At 42.4% G+C, this 25,594-nt stretch overlaps 1 protein-coding gene across 2 annotated transcripts in view; it reads left to right on the top strand.

Annotated features, from left to right (window-relative positions):
• Window positions 1-20,905, top strand: part of LOC122107001 (androgen dependent TFPI regulating protein) — a 60,501-nt gene extending 39,596 nt beyond the window's left edge. For both annotated transcript variants that reach the window (XM_042678552.1, XM_042678551.1), the window contains 3 exons: window positions 2,083-2,198; window positions 12,494-12,645; window positions 20,415-20,905. In XM_042678552.1, the coding sequence (XP_042534486.1) occupies window positions 2,083-2,198; window positions 12,494-12,645; window positions 20,415-20,449 (303 nt within the window). In that variant the 3' untranslated portion in view covers window positions 20,450-20,905. The remainder of the gene's footprint in view (window positions 1-2,082; window positions 2,199-12,493; window positions 12,646-20,414) is intronic.
• The last annotated feature ends 4,689 nt before the right edge of the window (window positions 20,906-25,594 follow it).

The following is a 25,594-nucleotide window of genomic DNA, read 5'->3' as shown; positions in this document are numbered from 1 at the left end:
CTGATAATAATGACAACCACAACAGAGGTTAACTGGGAGCTTCTGTGGATTTCATATGCACTTTACCTGATGGGTTAGTGGTACTGGGATTTGAACTCAAGGCCTCTTGCTTGATTAGACTAGTGCTTTAGCACTTCAAACATGCTGCCAGCCATGCTTATTGCTGGTTGTTGTTGGAGATGGAGTTTATTTAACTCTTTTGCCTTGGTGAGTCTCACTAGATCCTCCAAATCTCAGCCTCCCGAGTAGCTAGAATTACAGACATGAGCCACCAGACCCAGCTTTGTACCCTTTTGAGAGTAGAAAAGCTGAAATTCACATATTGTTAGCCACTACCCCAAAGTGTGACTCAGAAGTACTAGAATGAGAGACATAGAAGCAGCGGCCTCAAATCAAAGAAAGGCACAGAATATGAGGGTGGACCTGGAAGGTTTCCATTTGCACATCCAACTAGTCAGCATGTACGGCACCAAGCTTGGGGAGTCTTGTAAAAACTGTGATTTGTCTTCAGTGTCATTCATGTTTTGCTGCTAAGACATGGGATCATGAGGGCCCTTAGAAGAATGCAAGTTGTTTAGTGTCATCGAGCTGTGGCCTTGGTTGGACAACCAGGAAACATTCACCCAGCAATGGTCCCCACCCTTGTCCTAAACACTTGGTTTACCGTACCCAACCCCGGCCCCATTGTGAGGGTCTTCTTGGTCTCCTCACCATGCCCTAATTACTGTAACTGAGAGTGGGAAGCTGCTAGTGGGGACTCCTGAGCATTGGAATTATGGGACTAAGAGTAAAGATCTCTGGAGTCAGGGACTGGGGAGTTCCAGTCACCCAGGCTGCTCTAGGAACAGCATTCCCAAGCTCTAGGGACCATCATCCCCGAAGTGTTGACAGCTACTTGAAGGCTCAGAATTAGAGGTTGGATGGAGCTTGAAAGTGAAGGTTCTGGGTTCCAGCATCTGTCAAGAGTTCTGCAAGAGTTCAGGAATGAAGGAGGAATGAGAGCTGTGATCAGAACAACAAGACACGACCACTTATTGGACAGTATCAGTAATGCAGAGTTGCAGGAATGCCTTGAGGAAATGAAAGCCCTCTCCCCCACCAGGGACTTTTTTCAGGCCAGCTTCTTTACCCAAAAAGTGAGCAAGGTATTTTTCACATCTATGAACATTACTATCCCTAAAGGTGAATTTCTTTGATGGCATTCTTTTTTTAAAAAAAAAAATCTAATTTTAAGGACTTGGAAGATGTGATAGAACAGATGGTTATAAGGAGGGGGTGTTTCGGAAAAGAAGGGATGGAGGGCTTCAAAGGGAGGTGAACACTCTCCCCCAATAGAGCCTGAGCTCTGTCACGTGGTACAGCATGTGTAGCGACACAGAGGCAGTGGGACAGTCTTGTGGATGTACAGCATGGTGCTAGACTCCATTGCCCCAGGTGTAATAACAATGAAGTGAGGGAGAGAAACTAGCAAGAGGAAAATTTAGAGATCACATCATGGAAGACTGATCAGAATACAGAGAGGAGAGGAGACGAGAGGAGAGGAGAGGAGAGGAGAGGAGAGGAGAGGAGAGATGTATGGAAACTAGCAAGGAAGTAAGGGCTGCCCAGGGAATACAAAGGATAAAGTGTCCACAGCTATGTATCGAGAGGAAGAGGGGGCAGAAGGAGACGAGAAAGAATGAGAAAGTGTGTGCACGTGCGAGAGTTTTTATTGGAGAGTGTGTGAGTGCATGCTTACATAGGTGTTCATGTTGTATATGTGTGTGCATATGATTATTAGTGTACATGTGCATGTATTCGTGTGTGCGTGTGAATGAATGTGAGGACAGGAAAGCAGTGTGCAGGAGGCAGGACTGGCAAGGGTGGCAGCCCATTTCCAAGAGCTTCACTACTTATACAGAGAAGTTTAGATCAACATCATGAATAATAACCATTGTAAGGCCTCAGGCACCCAGGAAGTATGATCCAAGCCTAATTCTGGCAAGTTCTATATAGCGGTATATAGATAGACTGGAGTATGAAGAGGGAATTATGGGTAGCCAGGGCCCCTGCCCTTATGACTTGCCATCTTGTCTCCTACAGCACACCTGCATATTGCCTTTCTCATTGGTTGAAGTCATCCTGAGACCACATCACTATCCAACGAAAAGTACAGGACTCATCTTGTTGGCTGCTGGTGTTTTCAGTTACATAACCAGGTAAGAATTGCAAAGAAGAAACTGAATGGATGCTTGTTATTTTGGAGCCTGAGGAATATTCTAGAAAAGCCTATCCTGACAGAGTCCTTCACATTGGGCTAATGGGGATTTAACCATCCTTAAATGACCCAGTAAGAAAGTTTCTTATGGCTTGATTTTAATACTCCTGTCTCCTGTGTGTGCATGTGTGCATGCATGTGCGTGCACAATGCACACACACACACACACACACACACACTCCATACAACTTCTTCACACATTCTGCTCTCCCAAGAAAATGTTGATCTTTGATTCTTCCATTTACAAATAAGCTGTTGGGATGGCTGAAAGTATATTCCATCTAAAAAGGCACATGGCAGGAGGTGCCCACTCTTGAAGCCTGAATTACTATGGGTCTATTTGCATTCTCATCTGGCTTTAGAGCTCTGCTGGGTCTTTAGGGTGATTGCCTTGGGGAAAACAGAATAGTCTCATGGGAAGTGTTAGGCGCTGAATCAACAGCTGGTCTAGATTTCCTAATTCAATCACCTGGGGACACTAATTCTCAGCTGCAGCCACGCTGTTGATCTCTACCAAGGTCCTGGAACGTTCCTTTCTTTTCTCCAGCCTCCCAGGAAGCACAGTGCCTCTGCTTCTACAGAGAGGGCCCTGCTGAGCACAAGATCTAAAGCCTAGAAAGCAGTCATTGTTTCTGCTCTAGACTCTCACAAGCCATTTGTTCCTGTATTACACTCTGGGTCATCTTCTACCGTTGTATTCTGTAGCCCTGTATCCTGGATTCCAGCAAGGATTGAGGGTGGAGGACAGAATGGGGAAACAGTAGTACCTGTGTCATGGATGTCGCTGGCCTTTGTGCAAAAGCTTTACGCATACAGCCCAGATACTGGCTCCTCCCTGGCCTTTTACAGCATGTATCTGCTGCTCCCTACTTTTCCTCACCCTTATCCCTGAGCTCCCAAGATCTTCCTTGAAGAAAGCCTTTGCTCAGTACAGTTACCCCAAGACTTCAATGCTCTACGGTGTTTCCCAGTCTCTGGGGCCTTTGCATTTCAACAAAGGACACTTTTAGAGAACAGGCTTAAACTGAGGACTTACAGATGGTTTTTGCTAGAACACATTGGACACAAGTGCATTTGATGACATTTCCTGTTATTCCATTGGTCGAAGCTTCCAAATTTTGGTCTATTCCATGGTTAGTGGCCCTGAGACTCTTTCACAACATGCTAGGACCAACAGACCTTCCTGAAATACAGACGGTCATATGAGTTTCACAAATGGTAGGTATCCACATACAGATCATAGGGAAGTAGCCATAGGTCAGCTGCCAGATGTGCTAAATTAGATAGGCCGATGGGGAGATGGCATGGCAGGAATTAGGTAAAGAAATGGGCTCAGGCCAGAATGAGTGTTAGAGAGAAACATGAGTCACTCAAACCACTCAGTACCTCTGAGCTGAAGAAACATTTCTCTGCTGAAACCATGTTAACGATGACCTAAAAATAGGCAAGGGGCCCCTGGGGACTGTCTACCATGTACTGCTTACTTTTTGTTATTTTTCAGATTGCAAAATTGAAGGGCTGGCCCCAGAGTGGGAAAACAACGCTTTACTGAGTAGTAATGACTCCAAATCTTTCATTTCCTTTGGAAAGCATTAGTCACCTATAAATATGGTAGTTCATTCACTCCTCCCTGCTCTCACCCCAAACACCTCATCTGTGTGTGTGTGTGTGTGTGTGTGTGTGTGTGTGTGTGTGTGGTGAGGAGCTGGAAAAATCTAAATGTTTCTTATGCTGGTTCTTATTCCTTCTTTTATTAGACACATATTTCCCCTAAGGCAGGGCTGGTCCTGATGGGAAAAGCAAAGTCATATAAGGCCAAACTACAGCCTACATGGAGGTTTATCCTTAATAGGTGGAAATGAGCCGTGCATACATATTGTAGGAATGTGGGCTAGAAAGTGATGACATGTCATTAAAAATACAAGGAGCCATAGGAACACAGTGAAGGGAGGGGCTCACCAGCTATATGGTGTGGGAATGCATGCATTGGGCCTAAGCCCTGAAGAACCAGCAAAGCCTGGAGCTGCAACAGGAGCACCATATCTAGCTCAAGATAATGTGAAAATAGAGGTCAGCAATTCTCTTCTGCTGGACCTGTTAAAAGAGGAGACTAACAGGAAATAGTTCTAGAAATACCCACTGACAGAGGCATACAGTTGGCATCTAGAGGAGGGGAGACATGTAATAGACACCCCCTAACTTTTAGCAGGGTTAGTCCCACTAAATCCTTCTCAAAGTAAACCTACTGTAAGTTGAAAATGCATCTACCCTACTGGACATCATAGGTTAGCGTCACTGCAGAGTGTGAGTTATTCCCCATCTTGTGCACACGGCTCTCTCTTGCCAGATCTTTGGAAAGAGCTCTAAATTCCAAATTCCAAGCACACATTCTACTGAAAGCTGATTGCTATTATTGAAAAGTCAAGGAAATCTTAAAGTTGAAACATGGCAAGGGACCCTCTATGCACAAAGGAAGTTTGTTTCTGTGGGGGTGAAGATAACAGCAAGAAATATTGATAACTTGGTCAAAAAATTGTTTAAAAGTTGCTCTTGACAATAATACTATGAATTGGAGGGACAGGAGATACAGAATAATATAAAACAAAATGTTAGCCAGGTGCTAATGGCTCACACCTACAATCCTAGCTACTTTGGAGGTCGAGATTGAGAGGATTACAATTTGAGACCAATATGGACATCTTTCTTGGCCATCCTTCTTAGCGGAGAGCTGGGTGCAGTGGCATATACTTGTCATCCTAGCTACAATGAGAAAAATAATAGAGGTGGATCAGGAAAAAAATAACCAGCAGAAAACAAACCTGGGGGTGTGCCTCAGCAGTAAAAGTGCCTGTCTTGAAAGTGTGAGACCCAGAATTCTGGGACTCCCAGGGGGCAGGGAACCCTCTGCCCCAACTGCCTAAATCAATGTCAGATATTGCCGGGCACCGGTGGCTCACGCCTGTAATCCTAGCTACTCAGGAAGTTGAGATCTGAGGATCACGATTCAAAGCCAGCCCGGGCAGGAAAGTCCGTGAGACTCTTATCTCCAATAAAGCACCAGAAAACCAAAAGTGGTGCTGTAGCTCAAGTGGTAGAGCATTCACCTTGAGCTGAAGAGCTCAGGGACAGCACCCAAGCCCAGAGTTCAAGCCCCAAGACCAATAACAACAACAAAAAAAGCCAGATATTAAGTTACTTAATTTAATCATAACACAATGTCCTGTTCTTTATCCATGGTTATTTCATAGTTCTAGCAACATCCCACTTACCAGTGCTAAGGGGTGTATTTTTTTCTACTGGCCTGGATGTTCTGGTCTTCCAAGATCTCCATCCCTAAAGAATCCCAGTGATCTCTCACATGTCCCTGGTGTACACTGTCCTGAGGATCCCTCTTTCATACAAATGAGAAAGTCATAATCCTGAGGCTCCTGCATAGGACACCTCTCCCTGGCACCAGGCTGATCCCACTGCCAGAGTGGCCAACAATGCAGGAGGCTACTGGTCATACCAACAGCCCCAGGTAGCCCAGGCAAACCTCACTCTGCTCTTGATGGACTCTGCTAGTGTGTAAGATATTGCAGGCCAAGAACAAATGTCCCAAAGGCATGCAGCTATCACCCAGCTTGGTGAAGATGTTTGCAGAGCCATTTCCTTAGAAACGGGATCCTTTTCTTCTGTTCTTTGGGTGAGGTCTCTAAGCAAAGCTTCCTTGATACCCTCAAGTGTAAGAATCTTTCCATTTATGCCCCATTTACACATATATGCTTAAACATCTTGCCCTGAGAATACTTTAAAAACTGCAGGGGGTTGATTCTAGATCATACCCAGAACCAACAGTTAATGTCTCCTGGTGAGCTCCCGCTCAGAGACACTGCTAACCTCAATGACATCTTCATCAAAGTCAGCCACATTTTTTTATAACCTCAAATTTCAGTGAGGATTGGAATCCAACTTCACTTTTATTCTCTAAAGACGTGCATTCTTTCTCTAAAGAAATATTTCATCCTCTAAAGAAATACTCATTAGACCTGGTGTAAATTAATATGCAAAAATAAATACAAGGATGTCAAGCCACATATTTTTATTACCAATGTTTGGGGTCCAGCTGACTGGGAGGCAAAAATGAAGTGTGTCATCCTTCTTGCTCAAGTCCCAGCTTCTGTCTAACCACAATGCTTGTAATACAAATTAGAAATAACGGCAGCTTGAAACAGGTAGCATTGATACAATTAGAAATAAGACACATACCTGAGAGACACCATTGAAGTAACAGAATTGGTGGATTGACATGTAGTGGAAAAATACAAAAGGGAAAATTAAAATGCTAAGAAGTTTAATCCAGTGATTCTATTAATAGAATGAACAGGAATTATGAAAGAAATCATTTTGAGTAGTGTAGTAAATAAATAAAGTCAGAGCTAGGCACAAGTAGCTCAAGCCTGTAATTCTAGCTATTCAGGAGGCTGAGATCTGAGGATCTCAGTTCGAAGCCAGCCAGGGCAGACAAATCTGTGACACTCTTATCCCCAATTAACCAGCAGAAAGTCTAAAGTGGAGGTGTGGCCCAGCTGGAAGAGAGTAGCCTAGAGTAGAAAAAGCCAAATGAGAGTGCAGAGATCCTAAATTCAAGACCCAATACTCACACACACACACACATACACACACACACACAGAGCACAGCACACACAACAGTTTTAAACCCCATATCTAGAACTTATTCACACACACACACACACACACACACACACTGCTAGTTTAATTAGTTCAAGATACATCCTGAGCATTTTTTTAAATCCCAAGCAATTTCTAAAAGATTTTAAGCCACAGTTAAGAAGCACCTGACTAGAGAACTCCTGTCTGGAAATTCATTCCAGGTTATGTGTAGAAACATGAGGTAAGGAGTTGGAGAAATAGCCTCATCTGAGAGAGGGGAAGGGCTGGCTATGAGGCTGCAGAGAATTGGTCAGATAGACAAGAACCCAATGTCTAAGGGAGAGTAAAGCTCCACACCAGAGAGAGAGAGAGAGAGAGAGAGAGAGAGAGGGTGTCAGGGAGAGGGCAACCATGCATATAAATGTTATGCCAAAGTGGTTACCTCAACAACTCTCATCATTACTGATACTGTCAATATCCAGGAAAATTATCTGCTGACAGTCTTGCTCCATAGTTAATTACTGTAACAAAATGCCTGAGGAAGTCTACTTTACAAAGAAAATAAGTTTATGCATCTCACCGCTTTTAGGGATATCCTAATCTCACCAGGACCTCCCTTGGATTCATTATATCATAGCAGGTATATCTCTCCATATATAAAAATCACCAGGATTCAAACAGAGGGGCTGTCCTTTAACAGTCCAACCTACTCTAATCACTTCCCAATATTTCTCACGCTAAACACCACAGTCAGATTGTCTACACTCCTAAACTCATTTATGTAAGACATCAGGGATTAAACTCCTGCATATTCAAAGCCATACCTATCTTCACTCCTTTCATTTGAGCCATTGTGTAGGGCTATAAATATGGAACAAGGCTCAAGAATGATGTGTCAAAGCCCACAAACTCCATTCTAACTAGATAATCTGCTAACCACAACAGCTTTGCATCATTTCCCCAATGATAAGGATAGAAGATCCACATTTCACTTCTGCCATATGGATCCTGTGATAGTTAGAATGACAAGAATCTGAAGGACTACTCTGAGACTCCCATTTGATGTCTGCCTTTAAATCCCTATAGCAGACAGCTTGAGTACATACACTGCCCTTTATTCCGTGAATGGAGAGGCAGTATACCTGATCTCTTTAAAGTATTTGCAATGAGCATCAGATGAAATCCAAACTTGGAAGACAACTGGTACATTGACCAATTTTTCAAGCACGGCATAGGTCCAGCAGCTGAGAGTTGTCTGTATAGTGAATGATTTAAAGAAAGCCATGAATCCTAGCATATCCACTAGACAGCTGTTTGTTTAAAAATAGAGCTGATTGTGTCCTGGATACTTGGAAACTGAGATGTTCTATAGACACCATTGCTACCCTTGCGGGCTTCTGTGCTACAGGGGAAATGCCAGGGGAAGTCTTTTCTAGAGAAGTAGGTTTTTGTTTGTTTCCATTTGTGGCATATATTTGTTATACAAAAAGGTTTCTTCAGCCAGACACAGGTGGCTCACACCTGTAATACTCAGGAGGCTGAGACCTGAGAATCATGGTTCAAAGTCAGCCCAGGCAGTAATGTGCATGAGACTCATATCCAATTACTCATAGAACACTGGAAGGGGCACAATGGCTCAAAGTGGTAGCCTTGAGCACAAAAGCTTAGGGACAAGCCAGGGGCTGGTGGCTGATGCCTGTAGTCCTACCTACCTGGGAGGCTGAGATCTGAGAATGGTTATTCAAAGCCAGCCTGTGCAGGAACATCCATGAGACTCTTATCTCCAATTAACCACCAGAAAACAGGAAGTGGTATTGTGGCTCAAGTGGTAGAGTGCTTGCCTTGAGCTGAAGAGCTCAGGGACAGCACCCAGGCCCAGAGTTCAGGACCGATGACCAAAAAAAAGAAGCAAGCTTAGGAACAGTACCCAGGCCCCAAGTTCAAGCCCAGGAGGGGTTCTTTGTGATATATTCATACATGCAAATAATGCATCCTAATCAAATTCACTCACTTTATAAACCTCTCCTTCATACCTACCCCCACTTCTTAAACAACATCAGTAGGTTTCATTGTTCTATTTTATCCATGCATATAATGCACTTCAACCATACTTAATTCTCCCTTACCTTCTCCTTTCTCTCTTCTACCCCAAACAGAACCTGGTTTACATGCTTGTCATTAATTTTAAGAACCAGAGAGGGGTAGGGGTTAAATTGATACTCAGAGCATGGATAAGATTCAGCCAGGCACAGAGCAAGGAGAAGCATCCTCCAGGAAACAAGGCTCAAGGTGATCCAGGCAGAGACAACCACAAGGGTAAAGAGCCAGAAACTGTAGAGCATGGTTCATTCAAAACCAGAAAGAGTCCACTATGGGTGAACAGTGGGGGTGGGCAGTGGACAGGCAGGACCAAGGATGCTTGCAAGGTTCCAGAGTTGAGGTGCTTTCCTGGTGCAGTGAAGATGCACAAAAGAAAAAGGGCTTATGAACAGTGTCTCCAGAGAGACACTTAGATTCCTGGCTGCTTGTAGTGTGGAAAGTGGATTGGAGGATGAGAAACAGCTGAGAGACAAGGACAGAAGAACAGGGGAAATGGAGTATATGTGAAATGTGTGCACTGAAAGGACATTTTGCTAATTTTCAAAAGATTGAATGCAGAGTCGAGTGGCGGACGACCTGGCTTTGCCCGAGATTGCAAGTGACTGAGTAACAACTTCCCTTCCTCTGTCCACTGTTCTGCCTACTTGCTTTACTCTCTCTCTCTCTCTTCCTTTTCTTTCTTTCTTCCGTTCCTCTACCCCTCACACTCTCTGCTGAATGATTCTCATTAAAGCATAGCAATCTGGCCTCTCTGTCTATGTGTGTCTTTATTACTCTTCTTACTGTCAGCTAACACATCTAACTAACACAGTCAACACTTTCTCTGAGAAGATACGCAAGTCATTAACTCAAACTTGGGAACTTCCCTTTACAAGTCTTATGTTGAAATAAATGGAAACAGTCCGGGCCTCCAGGGGTAGGGTGTCCTTATTTGTAGACTATCTTATATAAATGTGCATGGGAATTAGGAAACCCTAATTTCAAGCATATTAAGTAGACAAGAGAAACTAGTTACTACAACCTGTTTGAAGTGTACTTGGATCTCACTGGCCCCACACCACTGCTTCTACTTCTATCCAGTGGCATTTACTTTCTGCCCCTTGTAACTTCTCCTGCCTCTTCATGAGAGGCAGTCATTCAGGCAAGAAATACTGTGGAGATCTTTCTGGAATGCATCCTTATGATTAGCATCTTAAAGAATTCTGATAGTAGTAATAAAGATGATGATGATTAGTTCTCTTTTAGTCATATTATCATCAATCAGAGAAGACTCTCTAGACAGATTTCAAATAGTGACACCATCAGGTCTAGGATTAGGGACCAAACTTTGACTCTCTACTTCTATGACTCTGAGAGTGATGCCTCCTGAAATTTAATTGTGATAGAATGTACGCAACATGTAATTTCTCAACTATAAGTGCTGTTAGTACATTCAGTGGCATCAGGTACATTCATGGTGTATATCCATCACCACCATCCATCCCCACAACTTGTTTCTTTATAACAGAAACACTGAGTCCATTGATAATGCCATTCCCCAGTTCCCACCTCTTAAAGCTACCATTCACTAATTTTTCTCTCCATGAATCAGTCACCACTTACTCCTCATAGAATTATATAGCTTACGTCCTTTTTATGACTTTCTTGTTTCTCTTTTAATACTAATCTCAAGATTTACACATCTGTGGTAGCATCTGTCCAATTATATTTTAATGTTTTATGGCACATTTGAAATGTATCCATTTATCCATCAGTGGACCCTTGGGGTGTTTGCATCTTTTGCCTGTTGTAAATCATGTTGATAGAAACACAAACAGCCTTTCTTTTTCCCTGCTTTCAAACCTTCTGGGTATGTAACCAGAGGTGAGGTGGCTAGATCCTATGGTAATAGTGAGTCACGACCACTACACCTTTCCATAATGGATATCTCATTTTACTTTCCCACCAACAGTGCAGAAGGGATCAAATTTCTTCACATCCTCACTAACACTTGTTATTTTCTGTGTATATGTGTGATAGTAGCCATCCTAATGCATGAGATGAGGTGGTATCATGCTATGGTTTTGATGTACATTAATCTAGTCCATCCCCAGTGAGGCTGAGTGTCTTTTAATGTGTTCGCTGGTTACTTGGTTATCTTTTCTGGTGAGCAACATCCAAGTTCCTTATCTGCTTTAAATTAGGCTTCTTAGAAGATTTGTTCAGTTATATCAGTTATCTGCCTACTTACCCCTTATTAGATACATGACTTGCAAATATAGTCAGCCTTTGCACATTGATTGTCTTAGATGTGTCCTTTAGTGCCCCCAATAAACCTTAGAGTTTCGTACTACAGGGGTCACAAACATATGGTCTCTTCCACACTTAGATTTCTGAAAGTTTAAGCACTTCATTTTCTTTTTCATCTGAAATCCTTTATCCACTTGGGATAGCCCCTTCCAAAGGTTGTTTTGGAATCCTGGGCTGACCTGTCATCATTGTTACAAGAAAACAGCAGCATCCAAGGAAGGTTTCTGCAAATACTTCCATCATGCCATCCCTCTGCAGAAACAGAAACGTTGGAATGTTTATTAAATGACAGTGATGTGCCAGGGACTGTCCTGCATATCTTATACAGAACATGTGCATGAAGTTACCGTGTGTTAATTCTTGAGACAGACTTAAGAAGTGTGTGCTATTTAATGGATCCCCATCTCATCAACTGCAGCAAGGTCGAATATATTGCTGATGGTAACAAAGCTAATAGGTAGCAGAACTAGGATTTGAACCACCAAAGCTGAATACAAACCATAGCTAATATGATGTCTTCCTCATATTTTATCTTTTTTAATTATTTCAAAATTTGGCGGCATCTAATACAGTTGGCTTCCAGAAAAGCTTCATGAAAGTATCATGTCTTTCCTCCTAAAATCCCCTTTTCTTCTCTTGGCTCACAAGAGTTGAGCCTCCACATAAATCTATCTGCCCCAATTAATACTCTATTCCTAGGTAAGTGCATCTGCTAAAATCAAGGCCAAGAGTTAGTTAGCCCCAGGCATACCATCTTAGATCAATGAGGCTCCATCTCTGCTCTTCCTCCTCCAACAGGACATGGTAAACTATTTGAAAGCTGTCCCTCACTCATGGGCACCAAAGCAAGGAGAAAGCATGCAAGTCTCCTTTCTTTGGCTGAGAACCAACAAATGAACCCCACTAACTGTGTTTAATGTCTTAGCAAGCCATCCATCTCAGAGAAAGGAAGAATGTATTCGTGTAGTCACATCTTCTCCTTGGCAAATAAATGATGTATGTTTCGCCTGTCCTTTAACTACTACTGGATTTTAGTGGAGTACAAGTAGAAGCCCTGCCTACCCCCATGGAACAAAATGTCTTAGTAAATTTACTAAGAAAAGACTCACCTGGGTAGGTACCCGCATTGATCCTGAGGTGGGGAAATGGCTGCCTTGTGTCTGTTGTCTAATGATTGTGACTTGCTCTCTGCAGGGTCATCTGGCTCCACTTTCAGACCGGTACGTGGGTATATCCTTTGTTTGCCACACTCAGCCCCCTGGGAATAGCAGCCTTCTTCTCTCTCAGCTACATCTTGAGTGCCAGCATCTACCTGCTTGGAGAGAAGCTCAACTACTGGAAATGGGGTCAGTGGTCCCTCTTATCCACAAAGCCACTGCTTTCTTACCCTTTCTTCACACCTCCTAGAAACTGAAGGCAATGGTGCTTGATGACTCTGTCCAGAGGACTCAGATAGGTCCTACCAAAGTTGTCAAAGGAAAAGCTTGGGGTACATTGGATTTTTCTCAAGACTGTCAAATCGCCTCTCTCCTCCTCAATCAACATCTCATTTAAAACAAAAGCTAAATTGTGTCTAGAGAGATCAAGATCAAGAGAATAAGATACTGACTGTCCATCGTGTGTGTGTGTGTGTGTGTGTGTGTGTGTGTGTGTGTGTGTGTGTGTGTGTGTGTGCATATCCTTTGCCCAAGTGAGGACTTCAGGGACATGAGTTGTAGAGATGTCCCAATTTCCTTTTTGAAGGAAGTGGATCCAAGTTGACCCTCTTAGGAGTGCCAATGTAACCGAGTTGCAATCCATCAGACTGCTTCTCAACCTTCATAAACAAATTATCAGATAGAATCACATTGTGCTTGGGATAGAAATTTTCATTGAGCACAGAGTTCTAGGCAATGTTCATATGTCAGCTTTCTTGATCACTTGGGTAGAAGCATGATGGGGGTTTTTTTTATAATAATAATCCCAGTTTAGGGCTGGGAAGGTGGCTCAGTGGTAGAGTGTTTGCCTTGCATGCCTGAGGCCCTGGGTTCGATTCCTCAGCACCACATAAGCAAAAAGAAAAAAGCCGGAAGTGGTGCTGTGGCTCAAGTGGTAGAGTGCTAGCCTTGAGCTGAAGAGCTGAGGGACAGTGCCCAGGCCCAGAGTTTAGGCCCCACGACCGGACCCCCCCCAAAAAAAATCCCAGTTTAGTTCATATAAGAGAGAGGATTCCATTTTCCTCCTTGTTGCACCCCTCTTCATCTCACTTCCAAAATATGTCTTTGTTAGAAAAGTAACTACAGGCACCAGAAATTAGGATTAGAAATAGTACCTTCTGCCTATTACACCAATAGGTATGAAATATAAGCTCATGTGTGCAAACTGTTCTGTTTCAGCAGGCTTAGGGCTACAGTGTGCCTCTGAAGAGACCCCGAGATATGGGAGAAGCAAGCATGCAACCTGGATTTGTCACATGCTTTCTGCTCCCAGAGAATTTGATTAAGAAAAACCTCAAAGGCATTATTCTCTATGAGAATAAACACATACAAATAGAAGGATGGTGATGATAATTGATGCCCTAAATCAGAATTTCATGTCACAGAAAATTATCTAGAAAAAATGCTGATAATGCTGATAATTTGGATGTGTACCTATCTGTTTTTGGCTCCTTCCTTGAAATTCATGATGCCTTCCCAAATCTATGAGGGGAAGAGGAGAGAGGTACAGAAGGAAAGAGAAAGGAACACAGGAAATAGAGAGAGAAAGAAAAAAGGAAGAATGGAAAGAAGGGAAGGAATGGAGAAAGGAAGGAAGGAAGGTAGGAAGGAAGGAAGGAAGGAAGGAAGGAAGGAAGGAAGGAAGGAAGGAAGGAAGGAAGGAAGGAAGGAAGGAAAGAAGGAAGGAAGGAAGGAGGGAAGGAGGGAGGGAGGGAGGGAAGGAAGGAAGAAAGGAAAGAAGGAAGGAAGGAAAGAACAAATGAGGGAAGGATGAAGGAAGGAAGGGAGGAAGAGATGAAAGGAGGAGGGAAGGATGGAAGAAGGGAGGAAGGGAGGGAGAGCACTTCTATGTAGGTATGAAGCAAACTTGTTCCAATAGACAAAAAGCTGACTCTAAGAACTGTAGAATAGGGCATTGGACTAGGAATTCAGAGTACTGCAGCGTGAGGGCATGGTGTACTGGGGAATTGTTGAAGGATAGGCCCAGGTTAGGGTAGGTGATATAAAACAGGAGGAGGACATTGAAATAAAGATCAAGAAAGCTGGAGTGTGGCTTCACCTGGCCACGAAACAGCTGTGCAAACTTATGGCAATTCACTTCAACTCTTCATGTAAGATAATATTTCAGTAAGAAAACCAGTTTGTCTAGGATAGTCCCAGTTCTGGCCTGCTGTGACCAGAAGCTTAAACGTTGTCATTTGGCCAATCAATTGTAAGGCTCTCTATCTGTGAGCCCATCTCCAGATTTTCTCTTCTGGGTTTGTGGAAACATGCAGGTGGCTAGCTAACTCTATTGTCTCTCTTCCTTCCATAGTCTGAGCAATCTTTGACAGAGTAGAAACTCAAAGGTGAGCTTCCAAGGGGCAGTTGGAAATGTTAGCCCTAACAGTTATAGTCTGTGAGCCCAAGAAAGCCTTTTAAGGTCTCTGGATTTTCTCTTATCACTGTGGAAACAGTACTCTTATCCTTTTCCTAGGATGATGGAGGTCCTCAGATGACTTGCTAAGAGTCACATGCCTGAAGCAGAGTCTTTAGTCTCCATTGCTGTAATCTTTTTCTTCTCTAGCAAAATTGCCCCCTTTCTTCTCTGTATGATATTCCCATCTTCCCCTTCAATTTTATGCATAAATTACCAATTTCCCAGCTGAAAGCAATTAAAAGTAATGACTACCTAACTGAATGCAAATGGACAAAGATGGTACATACACTCAAGAACTTACAGTGAAAGATGAGATTATGCTAAGTGAGCACAGAATCCATTAGAATCTCCATTTCTGAAATCCTGTAACAGACTGTGGCCTGCTTGGGAATAACCAGACAGGCACCCAAGTGGTCAAGCTGATCCCTTAAGTGGGCAGGTGCATTCCTAGCAACAGTTCTTGACCAGTTTTATATCATAGAAATTTTAAAGGTGGTTTAGACATGGTTATTCCCAGACCAATTACCTCTCTATCTTTGGAGATGTAGATTTAATGATTATTTTCATTGGTAGCCAGGGTCAACAGCCACTGTTACACAGCAGTGGCTAAAGCATGGATAAGCTAATGAATCATATGACCATCTTGGAAAGCCTATGGATCTTCTTAAAATACAGATTCTCACAGGGCACTGGTGGCTCACACTTGTAATCCTGGCTGCTCAAAAGGTTGAGATCTAAGGATCATGGTTTGAAACCAGTGCAGACAGGAAAGTCTGTGAGACTCTTATCTCCAATGAACACCAGAAAACTGGAAGTGGCACTTAACCCAAAGTGAGCACAAAAGCTCAGGGACAGTGCCTGGGCTCTGAGTTCATACCCCAGGAAGTGGTACTGTGGCTCAAGTGGCAGAGCACTAGCCTTGATCAAAAGGAACTGAGGAACTGGTGCCCAGGCATAGAGTTCAAGGACCAGGAGGACTGGCAAAAAGAAAGAATGGAAAGAAAGAAAGAAAGGAAAGCAAACAAACCCCATGATTGATAAAAATAATATTCAGTAGATTTCAGATGTGTCTATGGGTTCTGCCTTTGTAAAGTGTTCACAGAGAGGGTGCAAGACTGATGGTCTGAGACTCCATATATCTCAGGATCATAGACTTCTACCAATAGAGACCATTCTAGTGACAGGCATCCCTGTGCAGTGTGGTATGCTTCCATGTCTGTTGGTTAGAGAAGGGTGTCAGTGGAGATGGCCACAGTTGCTAAATGTCTACTGACCTCCTCTCCCTGAGTCCCACCCAGGTAAATAGAAAAAACAGACAGCAATAAGGGTATTAATAAGAAACGCTAACCAGAATTCAATGGCAACTTGGAAGGTGTGTGATAAAGTGCTCCAAGCCCCACTGGTGCAAGGATCTGGCTTCATGCATTGGGAAAAGCAAATGCTTTAAATACTAGGTCATTTTTCAGGATGAGCCACACACCAAGAAAGATTCAATTTCTACTTTTGAAGCAGAGTGAACTAGACCATGGGTGTCTGACGGTAACAGAAGACAATGAAGCAGGCAACAGCAAGTTGGTCCACCATGTCTGACCCTGTCCAGGTGTCCCAGGCAGAGTCTTCTCCAGAGGTGGTTATCATAGCCTCCCACCTGAAAGCCAACCCTTGCCACTTAAGTGCTTAATTTTACTTCTGTTTCCTTGATGAGAGGACAAAAGGATGCGGACAGGTGACACAAGTCCTTCAGAAAGAGACATAAGGCAACAAAAAAACTATGCCCTTCTAGGCCAAAATGGCAGTGTACTTGAAATGTGAAAGTGGCTAAAGAGACAGTTGGCTCACACAGGACTCATGATTGATTCATGAGTGGCACTTGTTAGAAAACAATCCTTTGTTGAGGCCTTAGCCTAAGAAAATAATCTCTTAAGAACAATTACAAACTAAAAATCACAATCCGACAAAGTGATATTGTGAGGGAACCTTGGGTAGAAAACGTTATAGTTTTCTTTAAACAAAACCAAAAGATTGCCTTAATGTTATTTATTATAGTACAAGTTTTATGAAAAGAGATTTTATTGTTGAACGTTGCATAGAGGTCTTATGGTCTAGCGCCTTGGTTCTGTCCATGAAGAACTTAAATAAGCCTATCTGTCGTACATATTATCACTAATGTTTCTCAAAATGATTTTATCATAAAGTGATTCCACATAATCATGATTCTACTAGAGCAACAAAAGATAACTCCTTTCACTTTACTCTCCTAACCTTTAACTCCCTAAGTTCAAAGAGCATATACTCTGGTTTATTGTTTCTTCTTCTACAAGAATTTCTCCTTCCTACTATTTACGCATGGTGCATTGTTCTAATACCTAAGGCCCTACCCAAAGCTACCTGTCTACCTGTCTAAGGCAGCCCACTAAAACAACAAATATTCTCCACATTTTTTCTTTCAAAGTCTAGCAGTAGCTTTTGTTGTTGTAGATATATGTAAGAATAAATCTTTGTGAATACTGTATTTTTATTTACTACTGAATAATAAAGCATATAATATGTGATATCTATAATGATATCGAATAAAACAATGGCTTCTTTGATATGCCACAAGATAAACAGTAAATGTTTGTCTCAAAATCTCTCCAGTTCTTGGCACATCTGAGGAGAATAAAGAAAATACTAAAAATAAATCACTCATGTATCTAACTCTAGCTGCCAATTAGCAAACTTTCCACTGGGAGAAAAATTCCCTTCAATCAAGAAACATAACAAACCAATTACAACCCAATCAGAGTTTGAAGTCTATTGTGTGAATTTGGTTTAGGTAAGATACATGATCTATTTCTAAGTCACAGTTCCCAAGAACTTTAGAAACATAGTCAAAGACAAATTCTGGGGACTCAAAACAGCCTAAGATTTGCTCAATTCTGTGAGAATTCAAAAATGAGCAGCCACCTCATGATGCTATGTACTAGATGCATAAAGAAAAACATGATCTTTCCTACCATATAAGACTCTACCAGGAAAAGAAAAAAGAAAAAGTTGTTCATCACGAAGAGCTGTTTGGGAACAGTGCCCTCTGTAGTATATTGATGAGTATCTGAGCTTTTCATCTCTGTAATAAACCACCTGAGGCAGCACTTTACAAGGCAATATGTTTTACTTACCTCATAGTATTGGTGGTAGAAGTGCAAGATTGCATGGCCCCAACGGTTTGGCCTCTAATGAAGATAGCAGATCATGGCATTTTGTGGTGGAAATGTAGGAACCAGCAACCGATTATATCTCAAACCAGGAGATGGATGGTCTAAGTGGGGCCAGATTCAACAAGGCCCATAATAACTAACTTTGAAGGACATGATGCAACATCCTAAAGACCTCCCAGTAGGCTCCACCTCCACAACCTTCCACCACCTCCCAAGAGTGCCATGCTGTGACCAAGATATTAATTACAACACACTCCTGTGGAGGAGCATTCAAACCACATCCAGGCCACTGCAGTGATTACATAGTCATTTTTTGGGGGGGAGGGGGTCTGGTAGTGGGGCCTGAACTCTGGGCCTGGGCACTGTCCCTCGGCTCTTCAGCTGAAGGCTAGTGCTCTACCACTTGAGCCACAGTGCCACTTCTGGCTTTTTTTCTTTTTGCTTATGTGGTGTTGAGGAATCGAACCCAGGGTCTCATGCATGCAAGGCAAGCGCTCTACCACTGAGCCACCTTCCCATTCTACGTAGCTGATTGGATCAAGATGGAAGAAGGCTGAGTCATATTTTTAACCATTCTACGTAGCTGATTGGATCAAGATGGAAGAAGATCGATGAAGCAGAAGAAGGCTTTCTCCCAACAGTACATTATACCATCACTTCAGCTTCTCTTCGAGCCTTTGTTTTCTACTATGCTTTCTATGTAGAGAAGGGAATCTCTGATTCTTGGAATTGAGGGAAGAGGTTATGATTACAGTTGGACTCAAGTCTGGTGGCTGGTAAACCCCATGGATAAAGAGTTTCAGGAACTCTCAGAGGAAACTGAAGACAAAACAGAATGGAGACGTTTATATTAAATAAACCCATGTATGTTACTTTGAGTCTTTAATGACTTGTCATTTAGTTATTTAGTTGACAAGTCATTAAAGACTCAAAGCAAACACTGCAGAAGAAAGAAGTACCACCTAGATGGTGGTACTGACATAGAGAAGACTTAATGGGTAGGTATTCACCTATCACACCTAAGCTAGAAGCATAAATGAATATGAAGCAATGTGAAGCTTGCTAGGCTAGATAAATACTAAGGCTTATCTGGAGACACTAACAGGCTGGGTTGATGAGCAGTAGAAGAAGAGGGAGTTCTGACTTTAAAGATGTTGCAGGGATGGATACGAGGCCTGTGTGATCAGAAGATGGTGGTATGAGAAAATCAAAGTGAAGAGACAAAGTAGAACATCAAGTCACTATGACTTCTGAGACGGGAAGCATCAGAAAAATAAAATGAGACGATTATACTATGTTTATTGTTGAGAACAGAATTGGTACAGGTATCAGGGGCTTAAGGGTGCATCCAGGCGGGAAGTAGGAGTATGAGATTGCAACAATGTTACCAGACCCTAACTCTCGGGTCTCTCATTCATTCCCACCATGAAGGAGAACACACACTGAGTTGAGAAAGGCTTTAAAGCAGGATTCGCAGTATTTGGCAACTTCACAGAAAGATAATGAGTGAATGAAACTTTATCATTTTTAAAGCTTATGCAAAGGTGTGTGATCATTAAATATGGAAGTACAAACCTGGCGGAATGGAAGTTATGCTATAAATTTAACACCATAATTTCAGTAGACGATTACTCCTATAATAGCTTGCCCGAAACACATCCATATATCAGTATTTCTCCAACCGAGGTTGGTGTAGATTGATTTGGTGAGAGTACATAGAATGATCCCAATTAGTCAACATCCATCCTTCTATTTACTCTCTCATTTGGCATTGTGCCTTTATCTGAGAAGTCTCAGATAAAGACGGTGAACACTGCGAAGTTCACAGCATTCAGAATGTAATCTGGAGAGGGACTTGAAGGCAATCAACTCAGGGCTAACCATTCGCTAAGCGGAGCATCCCCTGTCCTCACAGGGTGAGGATTGTTTCCCAGAACTCTTCTCTCCTTGGGAAAAAAAGAGTATCTTTTATTTCCACTGCCTCTCAGGGAGAATCTGCATCAAATAAAAATACCTGTTAGATAGGATGTGGTAGCACATACCCATTATCCTACCTACTCAGGAAGGTAGAGGGAGAAAGGATTGCAAGCACTGGCAAAGTTAGTGAGCCCCTGTCACAAAAAGAAAAGCAAATTGAGATGAACAGTCTAAAGGTGTGGTCCAAATGGTAGAATGTCAGCTTAGTGTAAGCCAGACCCTAAGTTTAATCCCCAGTACTGGAAGAAAAAACAAAGAAGAAGGAAAAATGAAAAACTATATACTAACAAGAAATCTGAGATGACTTTCTGTTCTTCTTTGTACAGGTGGCATGATGCAGCCATGGATGAAGAAGAAGTGATTGTACACCACTTCCTAAGAGCCAAGGAGGAAGAGAAAACTAGAGTCTTTAATCTCTTAAGAACCAATATTATCTCTATTGCTGAGGGGTGGAAGGTAGATAAGTAGAAAGGGCAGAGAGTGGCCTTTAACTAATACAGGGTTATAATGGTAACTTCACTAGAAGGCAGATTTTTGGAAAGGTGGAAAGCCTGGTCTAGAAACAACTCCTGCTGTCTCAGAATTTGTATCTTTATATGACCTCTACCAGGAATGTTCTCTTGAACAAACATGGATATTGAAATGCCTATGAATTTGGCATGATAAGTAAGTTTTAGAGGAGGATGGAGGAATTAGAATCATCGAAATAGTTCACCTTCCAGAAGATGATGGAGAGGACCAGATAGCAGTCATGGGGGTCTAAATGCAGACCTGACTCCTGCTTCCCAGATTTCCTAACTCCAAGATCTAAGCCATTGCCCAGTATTTCCAGTTCTCTAAAAATACATGTTTTAGTAAGCCAGTTTTTTTTGATGTCTATTCCTTTTCTTGCTTTAGAAATGTAAAGAAATGAATGCTATTCAAGTTGTCTGTCTACCTGGTACAATTACAAATTAATCAGCACAAGGTGCAAACAGTTTCTAACAAATCTTGGGAAGTTTCTCGCAGAGCAAATATTTGGGGTTTGATACAAACATCGAACATAATGACATTATTAAAATCTTTCCCACTCAAATACTAATTCTGGCTAGGCCAGAATTATTGGCTCTAGCCTGTAATCCTTACGACTCAGAGACTGAGACCTGAGGATCATGGTTTAAAGCTAGCCCAAGCAGGAAAGTCTATGAGACTTTATGTCCAACTGATCACCAAAAAGGCCTAGAGCTATGGCTCAACTGGTAAAGCACTATGCTTGAGCACAAAAAGTCAGGGACAGGTACTCAGGCCCTGACTTCAAGTCCCAAAATGGGCACAAAAACAAACAACAAATAGTAATTCTGCATGGAAAGTGATATAATTTTGATGCTCCTGAGATTACTATGGTACAAGTTACTTGGCTGAGAAAGTATATAGTTTTACAAACCGATGCTCAGGTGATTAACAAAAACTCATGAACCTACTGTCCATTTTCTAAGTGGCTTACTCCAAGACTTTATTTATAGGCCTATTTTTAAAAGAACACAAATGGGCCAATGACTAGTGGCAGGAAAACATGACTGAGCCTCTAATGTGTCACTACTATGCTTGTGGGTTGGGGTGTAGATACTATGGTGAATTTTAATTGGATCTAACATTATGCAGGAGAAATTTGGTTAGAATGAACACCAAGAGCAAGGTTCAGAAAAGGAACAGCATAGTCCAACATGACATGTTCCAAGGTAGAGCAGATGTTACCAGACCTGCTCAGCCCTATTCCTTCCCCACTAACAGGGGGTCTCTTTTGGCTTGAGCTGGGAACACCTCCCTTTCTTCCTCACACCTGCTGCAGCTCTTAACTCATGTGAACATCTGGCCTCAGCAGAAGCCCCGAAGTAGTTGTCACAGAGGAAGTTCCCCAGATGTGAAGCCCATAGGGGATCACCCACATTTCCCATACCCTGAAGATGATAGGAGCCACATACTTCTCAGATGCAACTTATACACTTGGCTGAGATGATCCTGTTGTTTTATACGTGTGGTTTTACTCTCCCACGGACCAAATTTAACCTTGATTGCCAGCACGACCAGACATTGCAAAATTCTATTCCAACACCTCAGAATACTTTCCCATTAAACACAGACATAACACACACACACACACACACACACACACACACACACACACACACGTGCATGGCTTAAGATAAATGTGCAACAAAACACCTATAATGAACATGGGATAAACAATTCACACAAATATTTGATAACATATGCTGCCTGTGTAGCACTGTAAGTAGTTAAGTAGTTTAAAAAATGATGGTAGTAGAAACCAAATGATGATAATAGCAATGACATGTGTATAGTGTCATGTAATTTACAATCACTCATCTATTTTAGCTTCACAAAAATAAGGTATTTTCATTTTGCAATAAATAAATTGACCTGCTGGTGATGTGCTGGTCAATATTTAGCAACCAACTTGGGAAAGGGGAGTTAAGCTTAAATTACAAGCAGTGTTTGCCCTTTTCCTTGGTGTAAACATTCCAAAACAGGCTTTTTCCAAGTCACCAACACATTACTAAATGCAGAGTTGGGAAGAGATGTACACACCAACCCTTTGGTTCTCTAGAGACTCTATCCAACACACTTCTGGTTTCAGAACAGGGAAATGACAGTTTCAAGTCCACACAACAAGTTGATTCCCCAACTCACTTCCTTCCTTTTCATTACAGAGCAAACAGGTGCTCACTGGAAAGCCTTTATTAAGAACAGAATTGTAGACCATAGCATGAGCTATGAGAGGCTGAGATCTGAGGATTGAGGTTCAAAGCCAGTCTCAGAAAAGTTCCTGTAACGTTTATCTCCAATTAGCAAAAAAATCAGAAGTAGAGCTGTAGCTCAAGTGGTAAAGAGCCAACCTTGAACAAAAATCTAAGTGACAAAGCCCAAGCCCTGAATTCAAGCCCCAGTACTAACACACACACACACACACGCACACACACACACACACACACACACACACACACACACACACATGTGCACGCACATACTGCAAAGCTGGGCAAGAAAAGTTAATCAAGGATCTTCAAGTTGGTAGACATTTTTCCCTATCCAGGCAGAGGGAGGAGCAATACCAGAGACCTCCTCCATTCTCCCAAAGCAAGGTCTGGCTCCTATTAAAACTCCATTCCTAGGCTACTATCCCACATGTAAAATCAATTTTGAATTTGTGTAGAAGATGTATCTATTATCTAAACAATACATTTCGCCTCTTCCTCCCCTCCAAAGGGTCATACATTCCCCAAGCTATTTTGAGCTCAGATGCGCCTACTCACTCACAGTATTTGTCATAACAGGAAGCCGGTTTCATATGCTGTAATCCTCAAACACACGTTCGTTCACATGTGGGGAGCTGGGGAAAAGGGGAAGGTGGAGGGAGGGGTGGCTAAGCGAGGACTAGGGAGAAGAGGCCAGAGCTTCCTTCATCCCAGGACTCAGAAATCCTAACCAGACAGCCTTGCTTTTTTCTCTCATTCAGTTACTGGTGCCTTTTTTTTTTTTTAATAAAGCATTTGAGTAGGCAGCAAAGCCAGTCAGAACTGTTTATTTATAGCCGTGGATTTTCAATGCTGTATAAATTAGAAATCGTTGCTGAATGAGGCCTGCGCCCACTCACACATGCAGGGCCGCTATCTGGGAGTCCTTTCACACGGTTTGACTGTACACAGTCTAAAATGGGAGAAAATGACATGCTCCGAGTCAAATGACAGAGTCACAGCTAAACGGCAAAGCAGAAAACCAGCAATTATTTTTCCTCAGCACAATATGGGGAGTGCGACAGGTGCAATTATCCAATATTATTTAACAGCACCGGTTTGTGGTGTAGGGAGAAAATAAAGGTTTCCGTGTCTTGGAGAAGGGAAGGAAAAAAAAAAAAAAGCCTGCCTTTCAGCTCTCGTTTCTATGGATTAAACCATGTTATGTAAATTGAGACTCGCCAGCATTCCTAAAAGGGAAGAATCACCTGATGCCAGTAACACCCAAACTCAGTCCACAGAGGCTGGTACCCACTGGAGACTTTTGAAGGCAGGACCCCAGCCTGAGGAGCTGGAGAGTCAACACTTTCCTACTAAGGCAATGGCTCCAGGTGCATTGTGAGGAGATCTAGTTTGCCACTGTCCCCTTTAAAGGACTCATTGTCCTACTTCTGGCTCATGTACCCCTCTGCTGAATCATGAGGACATCCAAGAGCAGGTGGCCCACAAGGGATTCCTTTGTTTCATGGGTATCTACCATTTTGGTCTTCAATATATTTGTGCTCAGCTCCCCCAAGCCTTTGCCTGAAATAGTCTAGGTTAGAAGATCTCATGTCTTCCAGCTACTGGGGAATAAATAAGTCATTGCCCGTGGCCATAGACCTCAACATAGGGCCAGTCCTCAGATCTCCTGAAAAGCTTTTTCCTATGAGCCCTCTGGGGATTCTAGATTCCTCTAAACTCCTCAGAGCCCACCCCATGTCTTCATGTTCTCTGCATCTATACATGCATGGTCCTTTGTCATCCATTTTCATACAGGTACACTGTGCTAGAAAAAGCATTCATCTCAGACCTAGATCATACCTGAGTTCAAAGTCTGATGCCACAGTCTCTGTCTGTATCAGACCTGGGGAAACCAGTTTGCCTTTCTGAATCTTGATTTCTTATCTAAACAGGTAGGATTATTATCTACCATGATTGGGTATAATTAAAGTGATACACAAAAATGCCTGGCATCTGAGACTTCCCAATCCTGTACTGCCTAATTATAAACTCCTGAGGCCAAGGGATTGTCTACCTCAAGAAAACCTAACACTGAACCACTGGAAAAAACTGGAAAATAAAGGCTTTACCAACTAATTTCCACCCTATATTTCCCCAGAGCTTCCTAGCACTTAGTTACAATCCTCTCTACGTCCTTAGGAGTAGAATCTCTTTAAATATAATGATTTAAGTATAGTTTCCTTAGTGTGGCAATGGAAAGGCTATAGATAGAATGGGACACACAACAAATTTTGGTGATACAGAGAAGGAGATGAGGAGTAGCCTAGGGTATAAGGATATCATGTAGGCGGAGCTCCAGAGTGAGTGGCTGAATGATTCTACTTAAAGGACCCTGGGATAGAAGATTCCACATCAAGGGACTGATACTTAATAGAGGAGCAAAAGGGGAACAAGCTTGTTTACATTAGTATGTGTTTTACACCATGACCCTCCACCTCTTTCTGGCAAATGGTATATGCTCTCATAATCTCATACGGTCTACTCTGATTCTATATCATCTTCACTATGACCTCATCCGTCTCATGGTGAGATTTATTAAAGGCCACGTAAAGGCCTCTGCTCTGTCACACCAAGTATCCTGCAAGTGTAAACAAAAACATATTAAATATCTTTTGCTGGGATAAAGCCTTCCTTTGTTATGGAGAGAGACTGTGAACATGGAACCACCTCCTATGACACTCATGCATGTCCTTGTCACTGATGGATGT

This window comes from Dipodomys spectabilis, unplaced genomic scaffold (assembly GCF_019054845.1).
Source record: "Dipodomys spectabilis isolate Male_0828 unplaced genomic scaffold, ASM1905484v1 ptg000045l, whole genome shotgun sequence".
Lineage (NCBI taxonomy): Eukaryota > Metazoa > Chordata > Mammalia > Rodentia > Heteromyidae > Dipodomys > Dipodomys spectabilis.
This window is presented reverse-complemented; position numbering and strand designations above follow the sequence as displayed.